We start from the raw sequence: 25,770 nt of genomic DNA, 5'->3' as shown, positions 1-25,770 counted from the left end.
ATTTTCACAGAACTCTGATAAGCCCCAGACGGGGCTCATCAGGTGTGTGTCACCCACGAGGCGTGTGGAGTCAGGCTGCTCTCCCCACCACGCTTGTCATTCCATGTTTATCCACTTGGACATTTTCCTCCTCCCGCCTGCTGCTGCCCTGGTTGCAATGGCCCTTGGCAGAGCAGGTAGCACCGAAACCGAGCTCCTCTTACCTGCTAGCGGCCGCATCCTGATGAACTTCTTAGCTGTGGTGTGTTCCTGTTCAGGCAAAATTCCCACTGTTTTCCGCGTCTGCAGGAAGGCAGATGACTCCTCGCCCCTTTGTACCCGTCCTTGCAGTAAAGTGCTGGTGAATCACTTCCTCTTGCAGCTTTTAGCAAGATTGTGCTGTTTGGGGCTCATTTATAGTGCTTGGACACTCTGAATAATTGCAGTGTTCTCTTCATTCTTTTCCTGCAATTGTCCCAAGGTTGGAATTTCTTTTTGTCTGTCCCAGCAGTTGCTATTGCTTGATCTGAAGTGCTGCAGCAGCTTTGGCTCTGTCAGCAAAGCTGTTATTTTCCCTTTTTTGCTAGTCTGACCTTTTATGTTGGTTGTTCATTGGTCTCTGTGCTCCTTAAACATGACTGTGTGCTTCTATCAGGAAGAATGATCTCTTAAAAAAGACTCCACGGGCAGAACTTCTTGCCCCTTCAGACCTCAGAAGGTTTTGTTCAGCTGCAAATAAAGCTGGGGTGATAATAAAAATGGTGGTTCAAGTTCAGAGTGTTGAATTGCTTTGTGTGCTTAGCTGCTGGAGGAGATGGGTATGTCAGGAGAAAGATGTGCCTTGCTCCCAGTTAGATGGAGCTGGACACATCCTTGGAAGCCCCGGGTTTCATTTAAATATTGGCTGCAGTGAGGGTAATTCTGTTCAGTAAGCAGAGGCTGACCTGACAACAACAACAAAAAGACCAGAAGAGGACTGGAAAGAAATGTTTTCACTATTCGTGTTGTAGTCTGCACAATAAGGTAAAAAATGCCAGTATGTGCAAGCCTAAGGAGCAAAGGAGAAACCCTGGCGACTTGCTTAGGGCTGCCAGTCACACGGCTCTGTAACTTTTCAAACACAACAAAATGGCAGGGGAAAAAAGGGAAACAGGGCACTGAAAGGGGCGAAGATGCCAGTGGGCTTTTAAGCGCAATATATAACAAACCGAGACGTTTTCATCTGAGCGGTGTTTGCCTTTAGCGTGGAACAGCGTTAACTGGGAGTCGAGGAGTTTTCCCAGAGCTCCTTTCTTTCCCGAGCTGGATTCACATCTGCCCTGCTGTTATCACTGGTGCTCACATTGTGATTTTTTTCGCCCTCTTTGTTGGCCTGTTTTCCTTCCGTGCTTTAAAGAGCAGCTTATCTGCACGCGCCAGAAGGGTGCGACTCAAAGATCCGCGGCTCTCGGCGCGAGCGGGAGCCCAGCCTGTGCCTGGGAGGAAACATGCCGGGAATCTCGGAGGCCAGGGCCTCACTGCGCCTGCCGGAGGCAGCACCGGCCGCCTGAGGTGCCCATGGCCGCGGTTCTACCAGCTCTGGAGCCTCCCTTCTCCCTGCTGACTGGCAAGTATGTTGACCTTGTCCTGGAGGGGAACTGATTTGTATTTCAGGGTTCTTTTTCTCTGCTGTTTTACTCTGGGAAGGGCAAAAATTTAGGTCACAAAGGTGGTTTTGGATGTATCAGGTACGAGTCGTTAGTGACTGGAGCTTGAGTCATCATCTGAGCTCCACCATGGTGTGTGTGACCTTGGTCAAGCCACGGGCCTTTCCCTCTTCACCAGTTTCACTTGATGAAATATGCATTAACCTAGCTCATTTTTATGAAATATGCATACATGCTTATTGCATGGGGTTGTGGAAGAGCTTGGACAAGACGATGTTCTTTGGGAGTCTCAAAGCACAGTGCTCGGGTCACTGAGCTGCGTAGCTCGGTTGGGGCTGAAGGCAATGGGGAGCGCCGCTTTGTCTTGATTCACTCGTGTGTGTGTGTGTTCTTTGCCAGGTGCCTCTGCCATGGGTGACAGAGCAGACCCTTTGCTGATGACCGTTCATCTTCTTGCCAATTCAGGGCGTTCGTCGCTTCTGCAGCAAACCCTGGACCGGCTGCTGGGGTGGATCTGCCCGGGCACCCGCCTCTTCCTTGTGTCTGAGTGCGCGACTCCGTTGAAATATTATGAGAGTTTCAGCCACGGCAAGAGAAGCCGTGGCTTTCCCGGCATGTCCGTCCTCCTTTTCCTGCACGAGGACTCGGGAGCAGAGCGCATTTGCCAGGTCCACGATATCTTCCAGCACCCTCCATGGCGCTACCAGCGCTTGCCAGCGTCCCTGGGGCAGAGCCCCGCGGCCGGCGCCGCTCGCGAGCCCTTCTACGGCCTGGGCGAGCAGCTGCCCGTGTGGGGCGTGCGGCGGGCGCACCGCGGCGCCGAGGCGCTCCGCGTCACCCTCTACTGCAGCTTCGAGAGCTACGAGGACGCGGTGCGGCTCTACGAGACGATCGCGCGGCGGGTGGCGGCAGCGCGCGGCGATGGCGGCCTGCATGTGCTGGCGCTGCGCGCGCCCGGCCGCGCCGCCCTGCAGCTCGGCCTGCAGCGGCTGCCCCCCGGCGCGGCCGCCCGGCCCTGCCAGGCCTCGCTCCTAGAGTTCAGCGTGCGGGAGATGGGCCGGCTCGTGCCGCTCCTGCCGCATCCCTGCGTGCCCATCAGCAGCACCAGGTGGCACACGCAGGACTACGACGGGAACAGGATTCTGCTTCAGGTACGTGCGGGGCGCATGCGTCCCGGTGACTTGTTCCCGAGAGGAATGCTATGCTTCGGAATGGAAATTAAGATTTTTGTCTGCTCGTATTTTCTTTTGCATTTATGACCGAAGCAATCAGTATCTGCTTGTGCTGTGATGCTATTGATGACTATAAGCACAAATACTTGGAATATTTGATGTTGTTAGTTTAACACCATGGCTGCTTGCCCAAAATGGAAAGTATTGATCCTTTTTTGGGGCAGGCTGGTTTAATGTCTTGCCTTTCCTGCTTTCATCAAGCGATCGTGACAGCCTGTTCTTTGCTCCAAGGTAACAACTTACCAGAAAGGGTTTTGAAAGAATATTTTTGCACACAAAGCAAGTCATTTTGGAGATATAGTGTTGATGAAGTATTGTGTACATTTGATTGATTTTTATTTGAAACACTATCTCAAAATTAAATGATAACTAGTCAGAGCTATTTAAATGATTTTTGAATAGTATTTTGAAACTTAGAATCTCAGTTAGCATTCTTCTTTTTCTCATATACTTATTGTATTGTTACTTGGATATTTAAATAATTTGCCCATCCTGTGGTGTATTTAACTATATTGCCAGTTTTTATAAGCTTGCTGACCTAGCTAAACCCAGGTCTCTCTGTGGACTTCCGTCCACAGTGAATTATCATTTTCGCTAGCCTACAGGGATCTTTTTTCCTTGTTTTTTATTGGGGGACAGATAACTTGCAAGTCACTCAGTTCAACAGAGAAGTAATTAAGACATATCCTCTCATTTTTGCCTAAGTTATTAATTACCATTCTTGTTTCTGTCCTTTCTCCGAGTGTTTAATGGAGATCACTATTGCTTAAATTTCACACCTTTGATCTTGAGAGTGGTGTTAGCTGCTGACTTGCTGGGTACTGGGCATTCCATAGTCACCTGGCTTATCCATTCACGATCAAATGATTTATTAATTGACTTCATTTTGCCTGTGTTTTAAAACAGGCTGGGATTGTTAGTGACTCTGTGTTACTTTGCAAATTCTTTAGAGTTAAAATCTTAATAAACTGAGAGGAAAAAAGACAAAGTGCCCTGAACGCCAGCATGATTGATGGCTCATTTTGCTCTGTTCCTGTTTGCAACTTCTATCTGCTTTGCTATGTTGACGTTTTTCCTGGAAGAGCAGCAAACCGAGCTGCAATGTATGAGCTCTGGCACTTGTGCAATAAAACTCCGGAGCAGGAAACATCGGTGTGGGGATCAGCGGGCCATGGGAACGCCACGGCTGCCCACCCGATGCTCCACAGGAACAACTTGAAGGGGTATCTTGTGTTGGGACTAATGTCTTTAGCTCTGTGTGTTTGTTTATCTCCACCAGGGCTTTGTGGGGCGTCTATTTAGTGTTTGAGAGCTGATGGCGTTTGGGGTGGAGCAGGCATGGGCAGGGGTGCAGGGCCAGGAGGACCTGCCACCCTTCACCTGGCCCGTCTCTGCTGAAGGCAGGACCACCTCCCACACTAGCGCCAGGCTTCCCAGATGTGTCTTCAGCTGCGTTTTGCACAGCCTCTCTGCACCAAGGACTGAGCAGGACAGCCTGTGCAATTCCTGTTTTATGGCCGGGTGGGGTGAAACTCGATTCAAGTGTAGCTTTTTTCCTTACACATACTGTGCTGCATAGTCAGGGGGCTGCACCGCGTCTGGAACTCTGCACTGTGTTTCTCTTGGAGTAACTCTGAAGATTTCGTTTGCTTTCCAGACAGACTGCGGTCAGACACTGACCTGACGTTACCACGAGACCCCCTATCAAAGGAGGAGACCCTGGGGTTATGCTCTATCCAAAACTTATAATTTCTTGTGTGAAGCTGGCATTGTTTTTCTCTATGTGCCTAACTTTGAACTTATCTGCATTAAATTTCTTCTATCATCACTCAATCTTGTGGGACTCCTTATGCTGTCTTCTACTGGGACTTTCTGTGTTATGTTTCTGGTGATTTCAGCCCATTAAAGCTAGGTGAGAACATTGACTAAATCTTAATCACTGTTTTAATGGGATCTTTTCAAAATTTCTTCCATAGTTTCAAGACAACTCCAAGCACAGCGAGAAAAGCGATGGCTTTTCCAACCAGCAGAGGAAGTCAGGCCCCGACATCCTCCTCCATGAGCCCATCCCGGTGCCCTTCCCGATGGAGCCGGCCGGCGTGGAGCGGAGCAGCCGGGCGCCCGGGGCCGTGCCGGGCGGCCGGAGAGCGGCGCCAGCCATCCCGGTGCCCCGTTGTCCCGCGTGCCCCCGGCGCGGGGCTCCGGCGGGAGGCCAGGAAGCAGAGACCGACGTTGACACGGGCTGCGCGGTGGGAAGCGCCGCCGGTGCCCGCTCCCCGCTGAGCTGCTTCGGCCGGGATTTGCGGAGCAGCCTCCTGCAGCCGCCAGCGCCCGGCCCCGTCCCAGCCACTGGCCCCAGCGTCACCTCGGCCTCCTGGGATAGAGCCCATCTGTCCCCTTCCGCAGCCGGGAGGGATGGACGAGCCGCACGGAGAGCTTCAGGCTTCCACTCGCAAGCATCGAGAGCCAGCCCTGGAAACGGAACTGAGGAGGAGGAGGAGGAGGAATTCTTTATATGACAGGAAACAAATGTGCCAGATGGACTGATGGCTTCCAAGCGAGAGATAAATGCTTTAATCTGCAAACAGAGAAGGCAACTGGCATATTGTGCCACTTTGTGCTGTGACCACTGATGCTTAGCTTGCCTTTGAAACTGTGGAAAAATGTCAGGAGAGGGTTTACTGAGCTAGAGACACGTTTGCTTTCCATGGAGTAATATAAGGAGACTGAAAGCAAAGCAAAATAGCACTATTTACAGAAAGATTTTTTTTTAATGCAGTGTAGATTGGAGGATTATCATGCAATGAATAGGAATAAGCCATACAAATCCCAGTGCTGTTATAAAACGTTAAGGAATGACCTGCGATGTGCTGAGCTGGTGTTGGAGCTGCTGACTCCCGTGAGCTGCGGCCACCGGGCAGCAGAGCAGCCGCTGCAGGGGCCTGTCCTCAGCCTCGGGACTGCAGCCCTTGCAGCCCTCCCTGTTCCTTCTTCATCCCCTAGTACTGGTATTTAAAAGCCATCAGAGTTGTCATTTTTATGCGTGAATCAAACAATTATTTTTGAAGAAAATGTTTCTCCACTGGCCTTTTCCCAAATTAGCATTGTACACAGCGACTGGAAGCACTTGAGCTACGTTTATGCTTCAGTAAGACTTTTCCATTGCCTGGCCTTATGGTACCTAACAAAATAAAACCATGAGCAGGCGAATCCTTGTTAGACCAGGGTGCAGTCATCAGCAGGATGATGGAAATCCTAACTGGATTTTAAAGAAGAGAAGAGAAGTTCAAGTGTGGGAGCGAAGTGCCAGAATACTGAAGGGTAAAATGGACAGGAGGAATGAGGTAATTGAATTTAAAAGCAATGGATGCCTGAATACTCCATACTTGATCAACAGTTTTGTTTTTCTCAAGTAGGATTAACTATATCTTAAAGGGAAAGAAGCAGAAAGGACGTGACTGAGGGGCTGGAATTTTGCAAAGAAAAGCAAAATCTGATCATTGTATCTACCCTCCCCCAAAACCAGAAATAGAAAGGTATTTTCTTCTTAGATATATGTGAATTCTGCTTTGCATGAAGATGTGAATTTCTTTGGGAAGTGTCTCCTCATTGCCTCCTGCTATCTCCTAACTCAGGCTTGCTTTGGGATGGTCTCTGCCTGTCCAAGGCTGGCAGAGGTGACGAGGAGCAGAGACGTGTGGTGCACAGCGCTCCTGCAGCTCCCTTCTGCATTGAAGTGGTGCCCTGCACTTGAATGCACCAGCTGGGCACAACCCAACTTAATTCCCTAGAAAAGTGAGAACTGAAATTCTTTACCGTCTTTTCCCGTGTTCTGTAAAGTTTTGAGCTTTTGAATAAAGTGCAGGGTGATACGTTACCTCTTTGACTGTGGTTAATCTTACCCGGCATGCTGGAAACCTATCCAGGACTTTCCAGAGCCGGAGCAAAATGTTTGGAAAGCAGCAGAGAGGGGACAGCGGGGACCAGGGCCAGCTGTGGCACATGTGGCAGCAGGCGCCCGTTGCTCAAGTTTGAGCCTGTTTCGCATATTCCCTTTTATCTAAGGGAAAGAGGGCGCTTAGGCTGTTAGGTATGAGATCAGTATCCAGCAGGGGGAAAGCGCTGAATAACTTAGAGATTGGGGGAAAATAAATGTGACAATGTGAGGTTTAGCTGCCAACGTGAATTCTTTGGTCTTCCAGGATATTAAGTCCAAGCAAAACTGCATCAAAACTGTGCTTGTAATGGTGAATATATAATTCGTTTATTTTAAGTACATGATATACCTTATAAAAACACAGTGCTGTACGTGCATCTGTAGGGGCAAAGGGGCTCCGCTTCTCCCCTCCCCAGGATGGAATCAGTAACAATGATTCATATTTTTTCTAGACCATCCATATCTCTGCAACTGTTACATTTCCTTAATCACTGTGCAATTTTCTTTCATGTTTTTAAAAAGACTAGTATGAGACAACGCGGTCGTATATCCATATTTAATGGTATGGCACTGAATAATTGAAGCCCCTCTTGCACAGGCCGTGGAGCTCGCTGCGTTTCAGCGTGTGCAGGAGCCGTGGCGCTCCCCAGGAGCGGCTCTGCGTCTCCCCACCGTCGGCACAGCCTCGTGCTGCTGCCTGCAGGTCCCTGAGGCGGCCAAGAGAACCCTCTGGTGTCGGAATTGCTGCGGGCTTTGTGGCCGAGGAGGTGACGTGGCCGAGGTGAGGCAGAGCAGCCTGGTGCTCAGGGCATCAGCAGCGAGCAGGGGAAGGGGAACGACTGGCAAAAAGTGGGGGTAAGAGAGCAGCCTGGCTGTGGTACGTGTGGGCAGAAACATCTTGGCTGCACTGGGGCTGGTGACCTCAGGCTTTAGGGCTAGTGTTAGGGTTAGGACTAGGGTTAGGGGTAAGGCTAAGGTTAGAGTTGAGAGAGAGACAAGCCTAGAGGCCCATGGGGCTGTGCCAAAGCAGAATTGGTACAAATTGAAACCTAGGAAGCACTGGAAGAGGCTGCACTGAGAGGTTTCGAGGTCTCCTTTATAGATCTTCAGACATGCCTGGGTGTGATCCTGTGTCACATTCTCTAGATGTCCCTGCTTTGAGCAGAGGGTTGGAGTAGAGGATACCTAGAGGTCCTTTCCGATCTCAGCCTTTCTGGGATTCCGTGATAAACATGTATTTGTTGTTGTTGTTAATATATAGTGTGTTTTACATTTTATATGTCATATAATACACATTTTTATATATCACGTAATAGACACTACATATAATCTATTTCTAAGCTTTATATATGTTTTTATACTGCATTTATATGGAAGGCATGCAGCATTCCATTACATTTGGTAGTATGTGCTCTCCTGCAGTGCAGGCGTGCAGCAAGCTGCGGTTCCCGGGGTGCTGCGCGGCGCTGCGGGCCGCGCTCTGCGGCCGGCCGCGCTCTGCAGCCGCGCTCGGCAGCCCTGCGCGGCCGGGACGCGACTGACCCGCGCTCCCGAGTCCCCTCTGGCAATGCAGCAGCTCCGCCTGCCGCCCGCCTGCCGCATCTTTCAGGCCCTTCCCGAGCCGTGGGACCGGGTTTGCTCCGTGCAGGCTGGCCCAGCTCCATGGGCCCATGGAGAACTGGTCATGCTGTGTGTGGATTCACCTCTTGCTACAGTGTGGGGCTGCACAGGAGCAGAGACATTAATAACAAAAGGGAAACCATTTGTTTCCCCACCTATCCAGGTAATTGGGATACCCACTATCCAGGTAATTAGGGAGATTGGCCAGGTAACTGCTGGGGGAAAACAGTCTTCACTAGTACATTTTATCCTTTGATGGTACCTCAGAGGCCATGGCTGTACCTTTTCACCTGCCGTTTTCACAGCTTATCTGCTGAGCACGCAGAAAACCCAAGCTCCATCACTGCAATGTTGGCAGCAAGGAAGTGAGGCTGGAAACGTGGCAGCCGATTGCACAGCCCTCTGGGGCAGGAAAGCAGGTGAGCCCTCATCCCTCCTCCTGATCCTGCTCCACACGAGCTTGGCATCCCTTGGCATCCTTCCTTGCTCCAGCAATGGGTCGTCAGGGTTAAGGGAGCAGGCAGAGTGTTTGCCAGACACCCAATGGATGGGAGCAGGATGTCTCCGTTGGGACCACATCCCTCGCCGGGCACACAGGGACACAGCCCAGGCCCAACGCTGCCCACGCGCCCAACCCGTGCGGCGCTGACACGAGGGGGCAGCAGCCCCGCGGGGACCTGCTCCGGCGCGACGCCGGACGGCAGCCGCACACGTCTCCATGCAGCCGCACGCTGAACTTCCAGGGGATTGTGTCCCAGTGCAGAACTTGTTTAACCCTGGCACGGCCCAGTGCTGCCTGTCTGGTCTGTTGTCCTAAAGCCCCTTCAGCCAAACGTGTGGCTCGGTGCAAACGGGGCAGGCAGCTGCTCTGCTGCACGTGCTGTGGGTCGGTCCAGCCGCCCCATCACAGCTTGCGTGCATGGCAGCCCGTGTGTCCTGGCACTAATAATAAGCCCTGGCACTTGGGGCTCAGGTCCTCAGGGTCAAGAGCTGCTTATTTTCCATGCTGTATCTCAAGCTGTGTCCAAACTGTTAGTAGCTTGTTAAAAATGGGTGCCAGAGGTGTCACCCTTCCCCAAAGCCTGGTGTTTATGTATATACATATAGGTATACCTATAGCAATAGGTACTTCCTTCCTTGTTTCCATAGAGTGGGTTTCATTAAGTGTGGAGAAGTACCTGGTCAACCCTGAATTAGAAGCACCATCCTGTGGCACTCTGTGAGGTGCAGGGAGCACATCCAGGTGCAGGAGGTTGCCCTGAAGAAAGAAGCATCTCAGGCAGAGGTCAGTGTACGGGTCTCCTGGTCACGATCAGTAAGCAGGAGACCGTGACAGCTCCACTGAGCTTCTCTGCCTCATCTTCTGCCAGGCGCCTGATGCTGTTTTGTTCCCCTAGACACCAAGTGGTTCTGCCACTCCGACGTTTAATTTCCATCATTTGGAAGAGGTTTTGCACAGTTTCCATCTCCTGCAGAGCTCTTGCATTAATATTCCCTTTTGGGATGCCCACTTTGCGGTAGGCTACAGGTAAGGACAGGTCTGGTTCCTCTTAGTGTGAATTAATACTCCTGCAGCGAGCTGAAGGCTTTCTCTCCCCGCGCCGCCTTCCCCCAGGCTGGCAGCCCGGCTATGCTGGGAGGTGATTAGGTTTGTAAATTTATTCCAGCAGACACTCTATGACACCCTTAGTTTTCTCATCTCTCCCGTGCAACTGAGATTATGACAATCTCCCTTCCCTAATTGGGCTCATCCTGAGCGGCAGCTCCTCACCAGATGCAGCCCTGCACGGAGGAGGCTGGGGGAGGCAGAGGGGGCGGCACTTTCAGCTACCACGCTTGATAAAAAATTGATTTGCCCAGCTTCCAAACCCGTGCGTTGGATTTGAAGTGCCCTGACAACTGACTGGGGCCAGGAACAAGCTCCTGTTTGTACAGCTGGGATTCGGCATGTCAATTCAGACAAAAAAGGAAACACTTTGTGCTCTGCCTTGCCCCAGGTCTGCTCCCTGCCGCGTCCCCCTTCCCGACAGGGGTGCTCGTGCTGAGTCCTCTCTTTCCTCTTTCGGAGGTTGGGGCCCGACAGCCCCAGGATTCTGCAGCAAGAAATTCCACGCTGCAGCCTCCTGTTGCTCCTGGCTTTCCAGCACCCTCCTCTCCCTCTCTTCTGGACTGCTCCAGCATGGAGCCACGTGGAGCCGGGTCCCTTTGCTGTGCTCAGCGGGCACGGCAGCACGGCAGGTACCCGGAGGCGGTAGCTGCTCCTGCCCACATTGGGTGCTGGCAGCAACCCCTGGGTGTCCCTTAAGCCTCTTCTCCTGGCGTGGGTGCTCAAACAGCCTGCAGAGTGGGTGCCCCGTCCCTGCTCCCTGTCTCCTGGGTGTGCAAGCAGGACTGCAGCATGTTGGCCGTGCACTGCTGATGGCTGTAATGATACCTAAGCTGCCTTATTCCCACGTTTCTCTTTGAATCTGGAATTCATTGGTATGTTGCTGGGAAAGAATGGTGGTTTTTTTTTTTTTTTTTTTTTTTTTTTTTTTTTTTTTTTTTTTTTTTTTTGTATTTCTGATTTTACTGCATTCAAATTGACTTGAAATTGCCCAGGGATTCTGAATTAAAACAAACAAAAGATTATATCCAAGGAAGCTCCCAGGACAACGCAGGAAATGCAATTGTAACAATGAAGTTAGTACAAACAGAACATGATTTGGCTCTTCTAGCAGCTGGAAAGTGTGTTTTTGGCCTGGCAGGGGATCTAAACAAGCGGATTTTGGTTGCGTTCATCTCCCTCCCTCACATGTTGGTCATGTTAGGTGGAAACATCTTCGGCAAGTGACCTCAAGTGCTAGGAAGATCACGGGGAGCAGAACCAGCAGCACTCCTGGGCTTGGGGGATGAGGCCAGCGAGGCTGGGGAAGCGTGTGCAGCACATCCAGCACGGCCCTGTGCTGATGCCCCATCTGGGCACTTCTGCAAGCACTGGGCAGGATGGCCGTGCGTCTTCTTGACAGACAGACCCGCGCTTAACAAAGTAGATGCGCTTTCCAGGCGTAAATTAAGCACTTGGGAGATCAGCTTCAGGTCACTTCAGGCACCGTGAAAATTATATTAGTAGATCAGGCACCTGAGGCACTCAGCTCCTGCCCACCAGCACAGGCCATGGGAGACTCCAAGCCCCAGGGCTGTGGGGGACCTGGTGGGTTTGCCACCGGGTTCAGAGACCACAGGCTCTGCCAAGACACAGTGGGATGCGATCAGAGGCTCGCTGTAAATTTTAATGCAGTTTTTCATCTTGATTTAATTCAGAGCTAGTTGGTTTCATGGAGGGAGTATCTGATTTTGGAAATGCCTTGTGCTGACGTTAAGCAGATAATTTTTAGATGGGGCAATCATCCTGTGTCACAAGAAATTTTGCAAATGTTCATTCTGCTGCAAATCAGAATAATGCTACATTCCAAGACGGGGATACTGTCTTGGCTGTCTTTAGTTCAAGCTTTTCAACCACTTACTTATATTTTGGTATTACCCAGTTGCGTAGCACATGGCATAACTATATAAGCAGGAGTTGTGCTATGCAAAGCCTGGGATTTTACATTACAGAAAGGCAAAGCTTTTACTTCTTGTAGCATTTCTGCTTGAGCAATTATTTTGGAGGACCCTTGTGGAAGATCTTTATTGTTCTGCTCTGGTAATGACCGCGGTTGTGCTCACAGGCTCCCAGCGATGACAGCCCAGACGTCTCCCCAGCGTTTCCTTTCTCCCCATGTCAGCGCGTTGGCTTTTCCTGCACTAATCAACACCGAGGGCCTTCTCTCCCCGCTCTGCCTGACACATAGCTGAGCTGTGGACAGGTCCTGTCTTGCACAGCCCCAGCTTGTGACGTGCAACCCCAGCGTTTTGTACAACCCGTAAATGTCTTGAGGTGCCTTTAGCTCAGAGCAATTACAGCTGGCTAACAGCAGCGACGTGTGCTCGATGCGGGGCTCCTCGATGGCCTCGCGCCTTCTCTTGTGCCTCTCACGCCATTTCTTGGGAATGAGAAGTGCTGGGCACGAGCAAATGGGCCTGCTCCGTGCTTGGCTCTCCTGCTAGTCCATCACTCATGTTACGGATTGGAGGTGCCTTAACATAGGTGCTTGCATTAAAATTGAGGCCATGCCACTCGAAATCACAATTCCAGTGTTCCTGATTATACTTTGCAGCAATTAAGGTATAGCGGATTAGAGGTGTGAGGCGTATGAAGCCAGGTGGTCTGGGGCTCCAAACAGTGGATGTGAGGGGTATTTCCTGAGAGCAAGGACACCCCGAGGCCAGGAGGCACCAGAAAGCCTCTCCATGGCCCAGGTGGGCACCTCGCCGTGACTGCACCCCCTCAGGCGCCCACTCCTCCTCTTTGCCCACCCGCGCCACTGGAACGTCCCGTGGCCGCCGCGTCCCGCCGGGCGAGCGCAGCGCGAGCAAAGGCGCCGCGGGGAGCCGTCCCCGAGGGCTGCGGCCGCTAGCCAGGTCCCTGCGGGGTCACGGCGTGACGCCGGCGCGCGCGGACGGCTCCCGGGCGGCGCGTGCCACCGCGCGGCCGCTTGCGCACGGAGCGCGCGGGAAGCGGCGGCCCCGCGAACGCCTCGTGGCCGCTGGGATATAAACGAAGGAAAACAAAAAGCCGGGTGGGAGGGATGGAAGTGAGCAAGGCCTGGTGACCTGTAAGCTGTTCCTGTGGCTCACAACGTCTGCAGCAGTTGTCTGCCTGCTGGGGTTTTGTTTGAGCTCTTGGCTTGCCGGTGAAGCGTCCAGAAGTAGGTGAAAGTGTGTTGGTCGTTTCCACTCCCTTCCGATGACTCGCACCATCCGTGGTTAGCAACGTAATGTGTTCAGCATCTCGCTCCCGAGCTAGGGAAGTGAGGAAGGTGTTAGGCATGGAGGCTGCAGAGCTGTCTGGGGCCAACCTGCTGCAGCTTCGGACAGAAGGACCCTCTGAAGTTCCCTGTGGTTGCATGGCCTAGAACTTAGCAAAGCCAGAGAAAGTGGTCTTTTTTTTTTTCCAGGCTTAACTCAAGCTTTCCTCTGAGATTTGACCGATTGTTCCGTTTTCCATAGTCTGCTGGGGCTTCAAAGGCAGGAGCGCTCACAAATATCAGACTGTTATCAAAGCAGGTTTTTGAGTTGTTTGCAAAGGGGGCCATGTTGACAAAGAAAATGCTTGCAAAGGCAAAGCCAAGGCTGTGTGAAGGTCTTAAGTCCCTTCTCCTTCTTCTCCCTCAGCCACAGAGGTCTTGGATCCAAGTGGCAGGTGAAGATGGAAACTGGGGGCAGCAGCAGCTCCACGTGACAGCCAGGGTACGTGGAGGCTGATGGTCCTCCTGGATACTCGTTTATGTCTCTCTTGCTATTTTGAGCAGAATTTGACTGTGAGTAAATCCATCATAGTTATGATTTAATGTGCAGTTCCTGCTCGGAAAGCAATTATTTTGAGAGCATTTTTCTCTGTATGTTTTTCCTTCGTGTTTTATCTTCCTTGACCTACACGCAAAAATGCATGTTGGCAACTTCAGCCTAGCCATCTATTATCATTAATATTCTGGCATATGCTTTCACTTTATGTAGGATTTCATGGTGTTGCTGATGATGATGGGAAAGGAGATGTTCTGCGTGTACAGCAGGCACTTTTCACATCTACAGCATCTTGGCCAATATTAAAAAAAGTTAAAGCAGTCACACACTGTATGTTCTAAAAGCCACTTGTCTATAATCTTAAATAGGAATAATAATAATAATAAATCTGCTAAAGCAGGGGATGTGTGGGAGAAACAAGCCTCCTTTAAAAATTCCTCTGAGGCTTTGCATGCCAAGCCTGAAGTGAATTTTTATAATGGAAAGCCGTTTCTCACAGTAGTGGGTAGCAGGCCCAGCTGTAACGTGTCAGAGCCAAGTACAGACTCATGCTCAGGACGCAGAGTGGCTCCATGCTGCTTCCCTTTGTGGAGCTTGTAGGAGGAAGCAAAATAACTTAATAAATGGAGCACTACATGCAGTGCCCTGTGTCTTGCTCTTTGAGCACACACGGAGCCTACAGTCCCACCACAGCTTTGGTGACAACATGGGTCCCTTTCACTCGAGCAGAAGGTGCTGCAAGACCTTGGTCTGGCCCCTGCTGCTGACAGCCCTGTCAGAGGCCACCAGCACTGGCCTCTATCAGGATATGCTTGACCAGGCTGCAGGGTTGTCCTCAGAGCCCCATTGAGTTCTACGTGCTGAGTCAAAACTGCTTCCCAAAAGTCTCTCTCCCAAGAGAGAGACTTACAAACACAGTACAGATAGCGCACCTTATTCCATAGGATCACAGTGCCTTTAGTCCAGCCCTGCCATCGGAAGGGCTGCAACTGAAAATCTCCTCGTTTTGCTGTAAAAGAATGAGCCACATCTGCTTATTCCAAAGGGAGAGCAGATTAAAACTTGGCTACCTGTGTGGGACACAAGGTCTCAGTTGTGTAGAAGTAATTTAATACCTTGAAACCATACCCTGCATGCACAGCATGTAGTTCAGAGAAGGAGCATCTGAGCTGGCCGTGCTGCACAGCCTGCACGGGGACCGCAGGAAACCCTGGGGAGCATTGCATGCAGCGTTGATTAGGCTGCCACCATTGCAACCGTGTGGTTATGGTTGAGAAGGTGCTTGCATTCCAAGTCTAGCTCTTGGGTGCTTCCAACTTTCCAAGGAAATTACTTTGCAGGCTGTAATTTCTCATGCTTAATCTAAGCCTAATGGTGTGTAGTAGGCTTGGATTTTGGAAGTTGGATGTAAGTCAATTCATTTGAGTTGCTGTCAACTAAACCTCTCCACCAAATAGGAAAATGGTATTTTTCCCATTTTACTCAAAAGGAAATGAAAATAGATTTTGTGGAGCCTGTACAGTATCACAGGGAGAATCCCTTTTAAGTAAAACCAGACCTCTACTCTCTTTAGATCGTACATTAACTGTAATAACAGCCTTATTCTCTCAACCTCCTTTCACACACCTATTAACTCTGCACTAATTGTTTGTGTGGTTTTTGGGCATGGCCTTGATCAATTAGTCCTTTGAACAATAGGCAATTTACAGGCTGTTGTTCAGCAGTTGCAGAGATAGTTTATCCTAAATTTGAGAGTAAGTCATGGTTTTACACCTGATTAGGCATCCGAAGGTCTGTACTCTATGTCTATATCTTTCTTTGTGAAAACAAAACATCCCCTGTTGTTATTCTGAAGGAAGGTCAGGAACAAGAAGGAAGAGGATGAATGCAGCTGCTGGACACAAATGCAAACTGCAGTGTTCTAGGGGTTTCAATCCTGTTTGGTTATTTTCTTACACCATCAGCATCTCTTCTCATTTTAGACTTTAAAGTTTCTCTCTTTTTGAAGGGCTATGATGTTGCCTTTAATTAGTAGTGTGGGGGGCTGAGTATGAGTGGGTGGTGACTGGAGGTTAATCAATAACAGAGGAGGAAATTTTGGTGTCAGTAGGAGGAGAGGACACTTTTAGATCAAAGCAAAGAAGCCAATTTCTCCTCGCCTGGAGGAATGATGAGCTGTTTAGGCATCTTTCTTCCAAAGGACTGGGGATGGAGCCTATTAGACCACAGCTAAAGCTTCTCTTGGTGAACCTGAGCACTCCCAGACAGCAATGCATCTGAAAGGGATGTGAGAGGTGGGTCAGAAATGACCCAAGAACATTTTTATTTCCATCATTATTATGTGTTATATGCATTAGTATAACTGTTTCTGCCTTTTTTTCCTTCCATTGTAGGTGGTGATCATTGCAGGCTGATGGAAAGCTCTCTGGAGTAGGTGGTTCTATGTTGGTAGGAGTATTGATTGTGCTTGAAAACTTCATCCCAATCATACTCTGTTTTGTCCCCTCTCCTAGCCAAGAGGTTCTTGTTGCAGCTACACAGAGACCAGTGATGTAGGGGTTGAGGAGGTATACCCTGAAACATCCTCACCATGCTCATCTCCTGCAGCGTAGATCACTCACTAGATAATGTGTTGTGTTTTAGGTGCTGCTTTTCAGCTCGTACAAGTGCACTGGACTCTTCCTTCAAGCACCCTGGGGCCTTGGGAAGTCCCATGCCAGTCAGTGGGCACCCACCTCGGAGTGCAAGCTGGAAGGACTGATATTCAGGCTCTTAGTTGTGAGTGGGGAAAAAGGAATATACTGATCTAGCAATATTGAGTATTGTGAAAAATGGGGGTGCCCTGGTTGAGTTGGGCTCTACTGCTGGTTCTGAACGGTTTTATCTGAGTGTTTTTACTTGTGGTTTGCAGTAACTCTTTGCAAGAAGAGTTTTTTTCTCTTGGTGATTACAGATTCCTGCACTTGCTGTATTATAGTCATTTTGCTCTGGGCTGCATTTTGAGAAAAACTAGGACATACTTGATGCCTTTGGTAGATGTTATGCCTGGAAGGTGGCCCAGTGCTATAAGAAATGCTCCTGACTGAGTAATGGAAGCCAGGAATAAATTTTTATGATAGAGTTCCAGTTAAAAATATGGGAACACCTCATTCAGTTTCACAGTGGCATAGCCTGTGCCTTCATAAAGCCAAAAGAAAGGTGGATCCAGAATATGTGGATGAGGAAGGTAGATCCAGTGCTGTTTTCAGGAGACTGCTCGTTGTATAAATAATCATTCAAACTAGGAGTTTCCAGTGATGACCTTAAAAGACACCTTCTGTCTAGCTTATTTAGAAAGCAAGCTCTATAGAGGAGGGTCTGCCTGACTGCCAGCCCGAAGAGCAGAGGACAGCACTGCTGGCCCCAAACTTGTTAAGAGACAAGGCGTTGGAGGACTCTTTCTAATGAGGGTAGATTTAGATCAAACGTTTTACTCTCGTTTCTGTGACCGTACTTGTCTAAATCTCTTCCATGTGTGTTTCTCAGTGTGATAAGATCTCAGTGGCACAATCTCAGCAACAGCAATTGAATTTAGTGCATTATCGTTGCAGAGCTTCGCCTGTCAGCAGCAGTCCTTCCTCGCAGGGTTGGGCAGCTCCTTGGGAGGGATGCCTGCGGCCCTGTGCTCCACAGGGATCACTCTGGAGCAGCAGAGCTGTAGCGATGCCATCCATGACGGCAAACAGTTAAGAACGTGTGATGGAAAAGTCGTGGGATATGGTTGCACCTTTTAAACCCTCATTTGGGTCATCTAGAGAGTGAAATGTTTGTACAAGGTAAACAAATACCATATCTCTTAGCCTGCATTTACAGGATGTGATGGTTGTTATCCCCGGCTCACAGCAAGCTACCCTTAAGCTCCTGATTTGAGCTAGAAGAAAAACAACTCCCATCCATTTGCATCCCTAATTTGGGAATAGTATGTAGAGGCAGTTTCTGTTGCTGCTTTCAGGCACAAGGGTTTTGCAGAGAAAGTGAACTGAGCAGAGTCCTGTGATCACAGATATTTCTGTATAGGATTTCCCAAGTACACGATTTGAGATGTAATATTGTGAAGTATGGGCAAACTCAGAAGGGTAAATATCTGCCAGGAGTTATAGGGATCTAGCTGGGTGAAGGCAATTTTTTAATGACTCTGGGGAAGGTGATACCCAGACCCTGCTGTGGTTTTGTTATCTTGAATTCTCTGTGGCAAGAACTACTACAGATGAGCCCTGCATGGGCAGAGCCCATGCAGGGCTCATCGGGAGGATGCGATATGAGTGTGGCCATGTCATTGATGGTATTACTGGCTAGCTGGTTTCAGGGGACATGGCCTCATGCCATTTCATTAAATTATCCTTTCTTATCACTCAATGAGTCCTGGAGATCTCCTCTTCCAATGTGCGCTGGAGTACATGGTGACACTGGGGATATGTGGCATCAGTTTACCAGCCACCATTTGTCCCGTGAGGGTGCTTAGCCTGGGCAGAATGAGCAGAAAGACAGACATTGCCCCCCAAGCTGTACACTGCGAGTATTTCCTGAGGGATCAGTGATGTTTCGAGATGAATAATGCTGTTAACATTTTCTACCGAGCTGCGCAGCCTGTGTGGCGAGGCTGCAGTCTGGGTCATTATACCTCCCTTCCGATTACTCACAGAGTCACTGACTAATTCACACATTTTTGGCCAACATTTCTCAGACTTGGCTGCCTGAAAAGAAGGCATCTTTAATGAGAATGGCAGCGTTTCAGAAGTTGCCGGGGAATCGCCACTGCCAAGCAAACTCAAATTCACAATTGCTGGCCTAAATTTTCTTTGCAAATACAAGCCCTGTTAGCATTATAATTGTAATCAGGATTAAAAAAAAATTCAATTGCAGCAGAGCTTATTTGAACATGTTTCAAATAGTATGAATTGACAGGATGGATTGAAGGGTGGTAAGGAGGTATGACATGACTGTTTCCCAGCATATTATTGACCTGTTTCAGTAGTGCGGACTGCAGAGTTTCATACAACTCTGACAACTGCTGCTGTCAGTGTAATGTAGGCAGTAAATGTCTGAGAACGTATCTGCTGCATGTTATTAGTGGCTCTTTGCTAGCTGGGTGTTGGAAAGGGAAACTCACGGAAACAATAAATGAAGCCAATAAACAGCCTTGTACGCAACAAACTTTTAAATGCTCCGTTTCATAAGAAATAACAACGGTTTGGGGCCAATACCATAACGCCCATCTCGGAGTACTTCTCTTGACGTTGACAAAGACCAGATGTTTAGACAAATCCTATTAACCTCAGTTTCACAAGTTCAGGCTTTTCCTGCAGCCTTTGTCCAGAGCAAAACTCGCTGGAGTAATGGATGGAGGGCCTCACTGGGACTCACCAGCCTTTGGATCGGGGCTTTAGAGGTTTTTAGACCCCTGCAACTGTTGGTACCAATATTTCAAAAGAGCTCTTCTTCAGCAGCGCTCGCTGTGTTTTGAGTACTCTTCACTTTCGGGCTTTGACAATGCATCAGATTTGCTCACTTATAAAAATCAGATGTTCCGATTGAAATGAAACTTAGAGAGGGAGAAAGATGGAATTGGAGAGAAAAAAAAAAGGGGGGAGAAAACTGCTCATGACACTTATTTCATCTTGAAGACATTTTTCTCCCCATCATCTCAAAAGCAATCCTAATGGGCATCACAAAAGAGGTTTATTTCAGACATTAGCCAATGATTTTATGTGCTGACTTGAATATTCAGTTTGGCTCTTCACGCTCTTTCCCAAAGCGCATGTTATAACTAGGCTTTTGATTTAGTGATGATTTGCGGTGGCTTTTAATTATCAGTCTTTACACCTCCCTTCAGCTGGATGATCTGAGAGTTTCAATGGCATCGGAGATATGTGGGAAGGCAGTATGATGTAAAAGGATGGGAGTCTGGATGTTTCAAAGCACACTGTTTTTTGTTCTGTGCGTGTTGCAGTAGCAGCTGTTGGGAAAACTGGTAATGCTAGTTGAAGAACCAACGCTTGGTACAAGGGACTGCTTCTTCCCGTTTTGCTCCCTCGTCCTTACGTGACTCCGTTGCCTTAACGAATCCAATTTTATGAAAAAGCTCTCTTCAAGCTGAGCTCTGCGGGACTGCTAGTGAAATTCAGAAGTGGAGTAAGTCTTGCGGTCTGTCCTTGTTTCGAGTGGAAAACCCTGGAGCCAGTGGGAAGGAACACCACGGAGCAGGTTCAGAGGTGATCTGGGGCTCGATGACAATCGGTTTGGAATACAGATAAATGGTGGGTTTTTTCTTTCTTTTTTTTTTTTTTTTTTTGGCCTGAAAATCCCCTTTCACTCCAGCAGTTCTTTAGCTGTGGGTGTTTAATCTGGCTCTGAAAGGCTGTCCTTACAGAAACTTGGATTCATTTCTGTTAAGGTTTAATGGCAGACTGGGAAATCCTCACTTGGATCCAGACCAAAGAGGTCTGTATCTGATATTGACCCTGAATTTTGTGACTCAGGTACCTCTTGGTCAGTAAGTGGCAGCAGAGTACAATGGCCTTGGGGCACAGAGCCCAATGGATTCAATTTTCCATTTAATCCGTAAATGTAGGCCATCTGCCAAATTTATTCTGTCTTCACATATCTAACAGTGCATACTGTGGCCTCCTGTTAGTGATAGTATAGTTTCATGTCCCTTTGATACCATGTAGGTGTCTCCTAGACAGGCAAAGTGAAAACCCAGGGTAGTTTAGTGCAAAATATCACTGCATTAATTTCTCCAGTTATACCTTGCCTAAATTGCATACTCTTCTATAGAATCTTCAAGTATTTACATGTTATCCTATGCTGTTTCCTGCCACCACACTTGCATTTTCTGCTCCTTATCATTACGATGCTTACAGAAGTCAGCTTCTCTCTAGTATCTGCAATCTTGCCTGAATTATTCTGTATCCTCCTCTCCATTTAGGGAGTCCAGCTTTATGAAAAGAACTTGATGCCTAAGATATGCAAATACATACCAAACAGTCCCTTCAATTATTTCCTTTACCGTTAAACTCTGGCAATTGTGGGGCCATAAAGCTTGTGCTTTCTTGAATTAACATTTATTTTCCAGAATTGGAATCCTTGTAGCTTCAAGTTTGCTTTAGAAGCTGGGAAGTCCAGAAGCTTGAACTGTGAAGTGAATGACTGAGCTCTTGATTGTGCCATGTGCCTCCCTGTAGAGATGAAGAGGAGCACAATGAAGCTGGTCCCAATGTCACTGGGGAGACCAAGAAAAGGCTGAGCAGGTGAATAAATAGTTGTCTGCTAGAGAAGGTTGTGGTGGAGATCTTTGAAGTGGAGACTGAGTCAATAGACTACCTAGTGCTCTTGTTTAAGAAGATAAACAATTTCTTGCCAACCTGGACAAATGACTACTCTTTAAACTGGACTTTTTCCAAGCCAATCATGACACAATGTCTCATTTCGGGCAGTTATGAAAAAACTCCTACATTCCTCTAGCAGACTCTTTGCTCCTCTTCTAAGAACAGAAATGATAGTAAAAGTTTTGTACCTCTTTTTCCCCTTGATATTTGATGTAGCAGTACCTGCCCTGATGATATGCACCAGTGCATCCTAAACCCCGACTCTGGGAAGAACGTGGTGTTGACTGTGACGCTAGCAGGGTTTGAAAGGCCTGTTGTTTTGCTGGTAGGCATTTCCAGGTGTTCTGGGCTGAACTGTGCCACCATAGGCCCTGTCCCCAAGAGGCCAGGTGGTGCTTGGACACGCATTGCTGTGATGGGCTGTGGTGAGTACCAGGCTCCATGTGACTGTGGTGTGGTGCGTGGTTGACCTTCCTCCATGTCACTTCTCCAGCCATGTGCCCACTGCCTAGATACCAGCAGGACAAAGCCGGATGCAGGTTCTCCTCTCGAGCAGGAGTTTGGAGAAGAACCAAACACCCATGTGCATGGTAGCGAGGCCTGCAGACAAGGCCAACTGCAAAAGCGATGTAGTGTTTGACCAGCACTACAAAGCTCTGGATAAAGATCTCTGGTAAGTCTGGCCTGCCCTCTGGACCATTCCTAGCAGAGGAAATGGAACCACTGATCCCGTCAGTCTCTGAGGTTTGGTAGTTTTGCATTTGGACTTTTGAAACTGCTTGCCTCCTGTGGAGAAGCCCTTCTGCACCCTTATGTAGACCATGTTGGGATGAGACATTAGTTTTGCTCCTATCTACTTGCAGGCACAGTTTGTGTGTGAGAGCAGAAGAAAAGCAGATTTTGGAGCACTTTTCCTCCCTCAAAAGGGCACTTTTTCCTCCTGAGTGCTCCTCCATCCCCACTGCAGGTTGATGTGAGTGCTGGTTGTCAGCCCTAGGTCTCCAGTTCTGTCAATGTTTATTCCCTACGATAAGGACCTGTTTTGGCACAACTGTAAAAATCAGGAAACATCGGTGTTTTATAGCTGGGTGCTGCATGGAAGCTCGGGCTGCACCACGAGAGGACAGCCCATCCTTGGCCTCCCCGCTCGGAGGCGGATCACGGAGCGGTGCTGCGGACGAGGGCCCGCGGGTGTTTGGATCTCGCTGTGATCAATCACCGCTTGCGCAGGGGCAGACGGTGCCGGTACCGGTTCCAGACCGCTCCAGACCCGCCTCCCCAGGGAAAGCTTTGCGGACCAAGCTGAGGGGAGGGTGCGCTCAATTTAATTAATTTATTTTTTTTCTAAACAATGTAAGATTTCAAATTAAACCCTCTTGGCTCATAAACAGTAACTCTGTAAATTGACTCGGTTTAAAATAAACTGACTGAGCCTCGCTAGGAAGCGGGCCAGGCTGAGGAGCCCTGGTTCAGAGGCCGGGGCCTGGAGCGGGACCAGGCCGCTCGTCCCTCCGCCGGCCCCAGCGCGGTGCCAATCCCAGCTCCTGACCGCGGCCCCGTGGAACAGGCAGGAAGGCGACGTGGGGCTTTCCAGACCAAACGTCGGAGCTGGAGCACCCCTCTGACTCGCTCTAAGATGTATCAGTGGTTGTAGTGGGCCCCATTAGCCTCACAGCTCCGTAATTGCAACGCTTGTCAGCTTCACAAACGCGTTGCCCTCTCCTGGAGCTTCTGTTATCGGAAAGGTGTGAGAATTGCTTGGAAAACTTCCCTCCTGTTGCTTTTTGGCGTAGTTATTAATGCTTCTCAGCCTGCAGTGCCCACATCAGCCCACCCTTAGTTTCTGGCAGATTCCTGTGTGAGCCCTGGTTGTGATGCAGAGCAGTTAGACAGACACATAGACGGTTTGCAAAGCCGTATGAATTTGCGGGTTCTCAGGGGACTCCTGGGTGCCTGGTGCAGAGCCCAAGATGGGAGAAGGCTGCGGTTTCCATAGAGGAGAAGCAAGGAAGCATCTCCCCCTTTTCACTTTAGCTTCCTGAGCTGCCTAACTGCATGTATGTGAAGGAGCCTGTTCGCTTTTCAAATGCAGTTTCTGGGCTTTACAGTGATGTAAAGATTTTCCTTAAGCCAGCTGGCACCGACAGCTCCCAGTGAAAGCCCATGCTGTGTCACTCTTCCTTGAAGTGCACTCCCAGCCTGTCAAAACATCAGCCTTGTGCCTTTCTGCTGTCTGGCTTGGCCACCGCAATTAGTTAAAGGTTATTGTAGGTTTAAAATGTTGCTTGCTTTGGCAGTATCTGCAGTCCCTTAAGGCAAAGATGCCTGTTTATTGTTATAACGCCATCTAAGCACAGCACTGAGAACTCCCTGTAGGAAAGAGCATTTCAGTGAGGCAGTCTTTCCTTTTTATTTAAAAAAATAAAAAATAAAAATGTGTTGGCTGGTCCCTAAAACTTTAAATGCCATTGGTAACTAAGAAGCAAGGTTTTTTTTTTTTTTTTTTTTTTTTTCCCCTCTCAAATCCTGTTTTGGGATTTTTGTTATTCTGCTCTCATCCAGTTGTATCTTTCTAGTGCTGATAAAAAGCTCAGAGATTTTGTCTCTGGCTCTCTGGAGAGGCAAGCTGAACCCGCAGAAACTGATGGGAAATTCCTCACTGTCTTAGCGAGCCTGTGCTGTGACCTTGGAAATGCAGCGAGGAGGGTGGTGGTGCTGGGAACAGGAGGCTGAGCAGTCGGCTCACGTCTCACAGCAGCCCTGTTTTGGTGCTTTTCCTTTCGGTTATTCCTCCTTAGCAGCCTGTGATTGTCCGTGGGTGACACTGGCGAGAGGAGGAAGGGTGCAGTATGTGCGTGGGTGTTTGGGGCACGGTGGTTTCGCACCAAGGGCGCGCGGGGCCATGGGTGCAGGGCGCTCCGCGGCTGCATTTGCTCCCACCTTTGCTCTGGGGATCTCCGGCACAGCGCAGCGACTGCCTTCGAGATTTCCCCAGGCCAGAAATAAGACAAAATGCTGGGAAAAGCCTCACTGCTGGAAAGAGCCCAGCTAGATGGTGCCTGCCCCGCAGTCGCCTTCTGCATCCAGGCCTTGGGAAGCTCCTGGTGACGGTGCGTTCAGCTTCCCCACTCTGTGCAGGGGATGGTGTTGCTGTGCGAGCCCAGGGCCTTCAGCAGGCCTGTTCTGCAGCTTGTAGCCCATTTAGGACTTGTCTGTAGCATTTCCGTCCCCTGCCATTTCCTGAGCAATCATCTCTCCTGCCCGCAGGGGCTCAGGAGCGAGTGGTGGTGAGGACCAGGGTGTCTGTGACAGGTTTGCTGATTGCTCCATGAATGGCTCCGCAGGAACGGTGCCATGGGGTGCTGGGTGGGAAGGAAGCGATGGGGAGGGATGTTTGAAGCACCTGAATATGGGCTTCCTGGCAGGAAGGAGCGGAGACGGTGGTTGAAGCTGCCAGCAAGCAACAAAACTGCTTTCTCCTAGATACCGGTAGGCTTCATTGTGATCCATTGGGTCTCATGCTTTATGCAAGAATCCATACAGTTTAGCAGGCTACACGTTTCACATTGCTCTGTGCTGGCAAGCAGGGAAAGAAAAATTTCTTTCCATCTCTCTAATGCCTTCTTTGCTTCTCTCCAGCAGCTCTGCTGGGTGGCCAGAGGTGCATGGGACTTGGGTAGCTGGTAACACGGCAGTTCTCCTGCAAGGCCATGCATTACCTTAGCTGGTTAGTTGCTGTGACTGTGCATCAGCAAAGGAGACAATGGTGTTATCTCTGTCCTGGAAAGTCACCTGCTGCCCAAGGGCTGAGGGTGTAAACATCACTGCTGCGGGGCTGTGGATGGCTCTGTGGTGTCGTCTTAGAGCCGTCACATTGCGAATATTCAGGAATGTTTCCTCTGAAGTTTACTCCTTTTAACACCATGTATCCATCCATCAGATGCGCAAACTCCAAAAGAAGGAAATCTCCTTCTGGCATGGGCTGCATATAAATTAAAACAACCATTGCCATGAAATCTGTTCTGGGCTTATCTACAGGGCAACTGGAGTTTTCAGTTTAGCATGAAAATCCCTGTGTACCTCAGTTTGAATCTAGAAAATGGAAAGGGAGAATCTGTTTGACAGACTGTTCTAGGGGTTGAATGCTGATGCATTTTTGTATTTCAGAGCAAGCCCAAGGTGCCTGTTCAGAGCAGAGGTACCTGGGAGCAGAACCGCTGACCCCCTGGGGGTGGTGTCCTGCTTGCTGTGACGGAGGTGCTGTTCCTGGATGGATAAACCTTTCTAACCCCCTCTCAGCCAAAGGGAGGATTTGCCAGAGAGGGCTTTAGTTTGCTTTTTCTGCCCATTTCCCCACCCATTTATGGGAGAAAACAATTCTGCAACATCTAATCTGACGTTTTCATCACACTTTATTTAGGCCAGGCAGAGGAGAGGACAGCCTGGCATTACCGTGAGTCTTTGTTTCACGTATGTTGACACGAAGATAGTTCAGCTCCAGGACATCCCTCTCGTGGGTGCGGTATGGGCGCTGGTGGCAGCACTGCGCTTGGAAAGGAAGAGTTTTGCCTTACCACGAGTCTAAACATTTGGCAGGTTCTGGT

The 25,770-nt window shown here is 49.3% G+C and overlaps 1 protein-coding gene across 1 annotated transcript; it reads left to right on the top strand.

Moving 5' to 3' along the window:
- The first annotated feature begins 1,480 nt into the window (after nt 1-1,480).
- Nucleotides 1,481-16,213, top strand: FAM124B (family with sequence similarity 124 member B). The gene is made up of 5 exons (XM_026040023.1): nt 1,481-1,589; nt 2,025-2,776; nt 4,834-5,022; nt 13,671-13,745; nt 16,193-16,213. The coding sequence occupies exons 2-5, from the start codon at nt 2,036-2,038 to the stop codon at nt 16,211-16,213; spliced, it is 1,026 nt and encodes a 341-aa protein (XP_025895808.1). The 5' UTR covers nt 1,481-1,589; nt 2,025-2,035.
- Nucleotides 16,214-25,770: the final 9,557 nt, after the last annotated feature.

This window comes from Nothoprocta perdicaria, unplaced genomic scaffold, assembly GCF_003342845.1.
Source record: "Nothoprocta perdicaria isolate Ctin4 unplaced genomic scaffold, notPer1 scaffold_25, whole genome shotgun sequence".
In the NCBI taxonomy this organism is placed as follows: Eukaryota; Metazoa; Chordata; class Aves; order Tinamiformes; family Tinamidae; genus Nothoprocta; species Nothoprocta perdicaria.
This window is presented reverse-complemented; position numbering and strand designations above follow the sequence as displayed.

Excerpts from the sequence above, each read along its gene's own strand:
- FAM124B (XM_026040023.1), top strand. The coding sequence starts at position 2,036 with ATGGGTGACAGAGCAGACCCTTTGCTGATGACCGTTCATCTTCTTGCC. Across the intron at positions 5,023-13,670 it reads GAGCGGCGCCAGCCATCCCG|CCACAGAGGTCTTGGATCCA; the intron begins GTGCCCCGTTGT and ends CTTCTCCCTCAG. Across the intron at positions 13,746-16,192 it reads AGCTCCACGTGACAGCCAGG|GTGGTGATCATTGCAGGCTG; the intron begins GTACGTGGAGGC and ends CTTCCATTGTAG.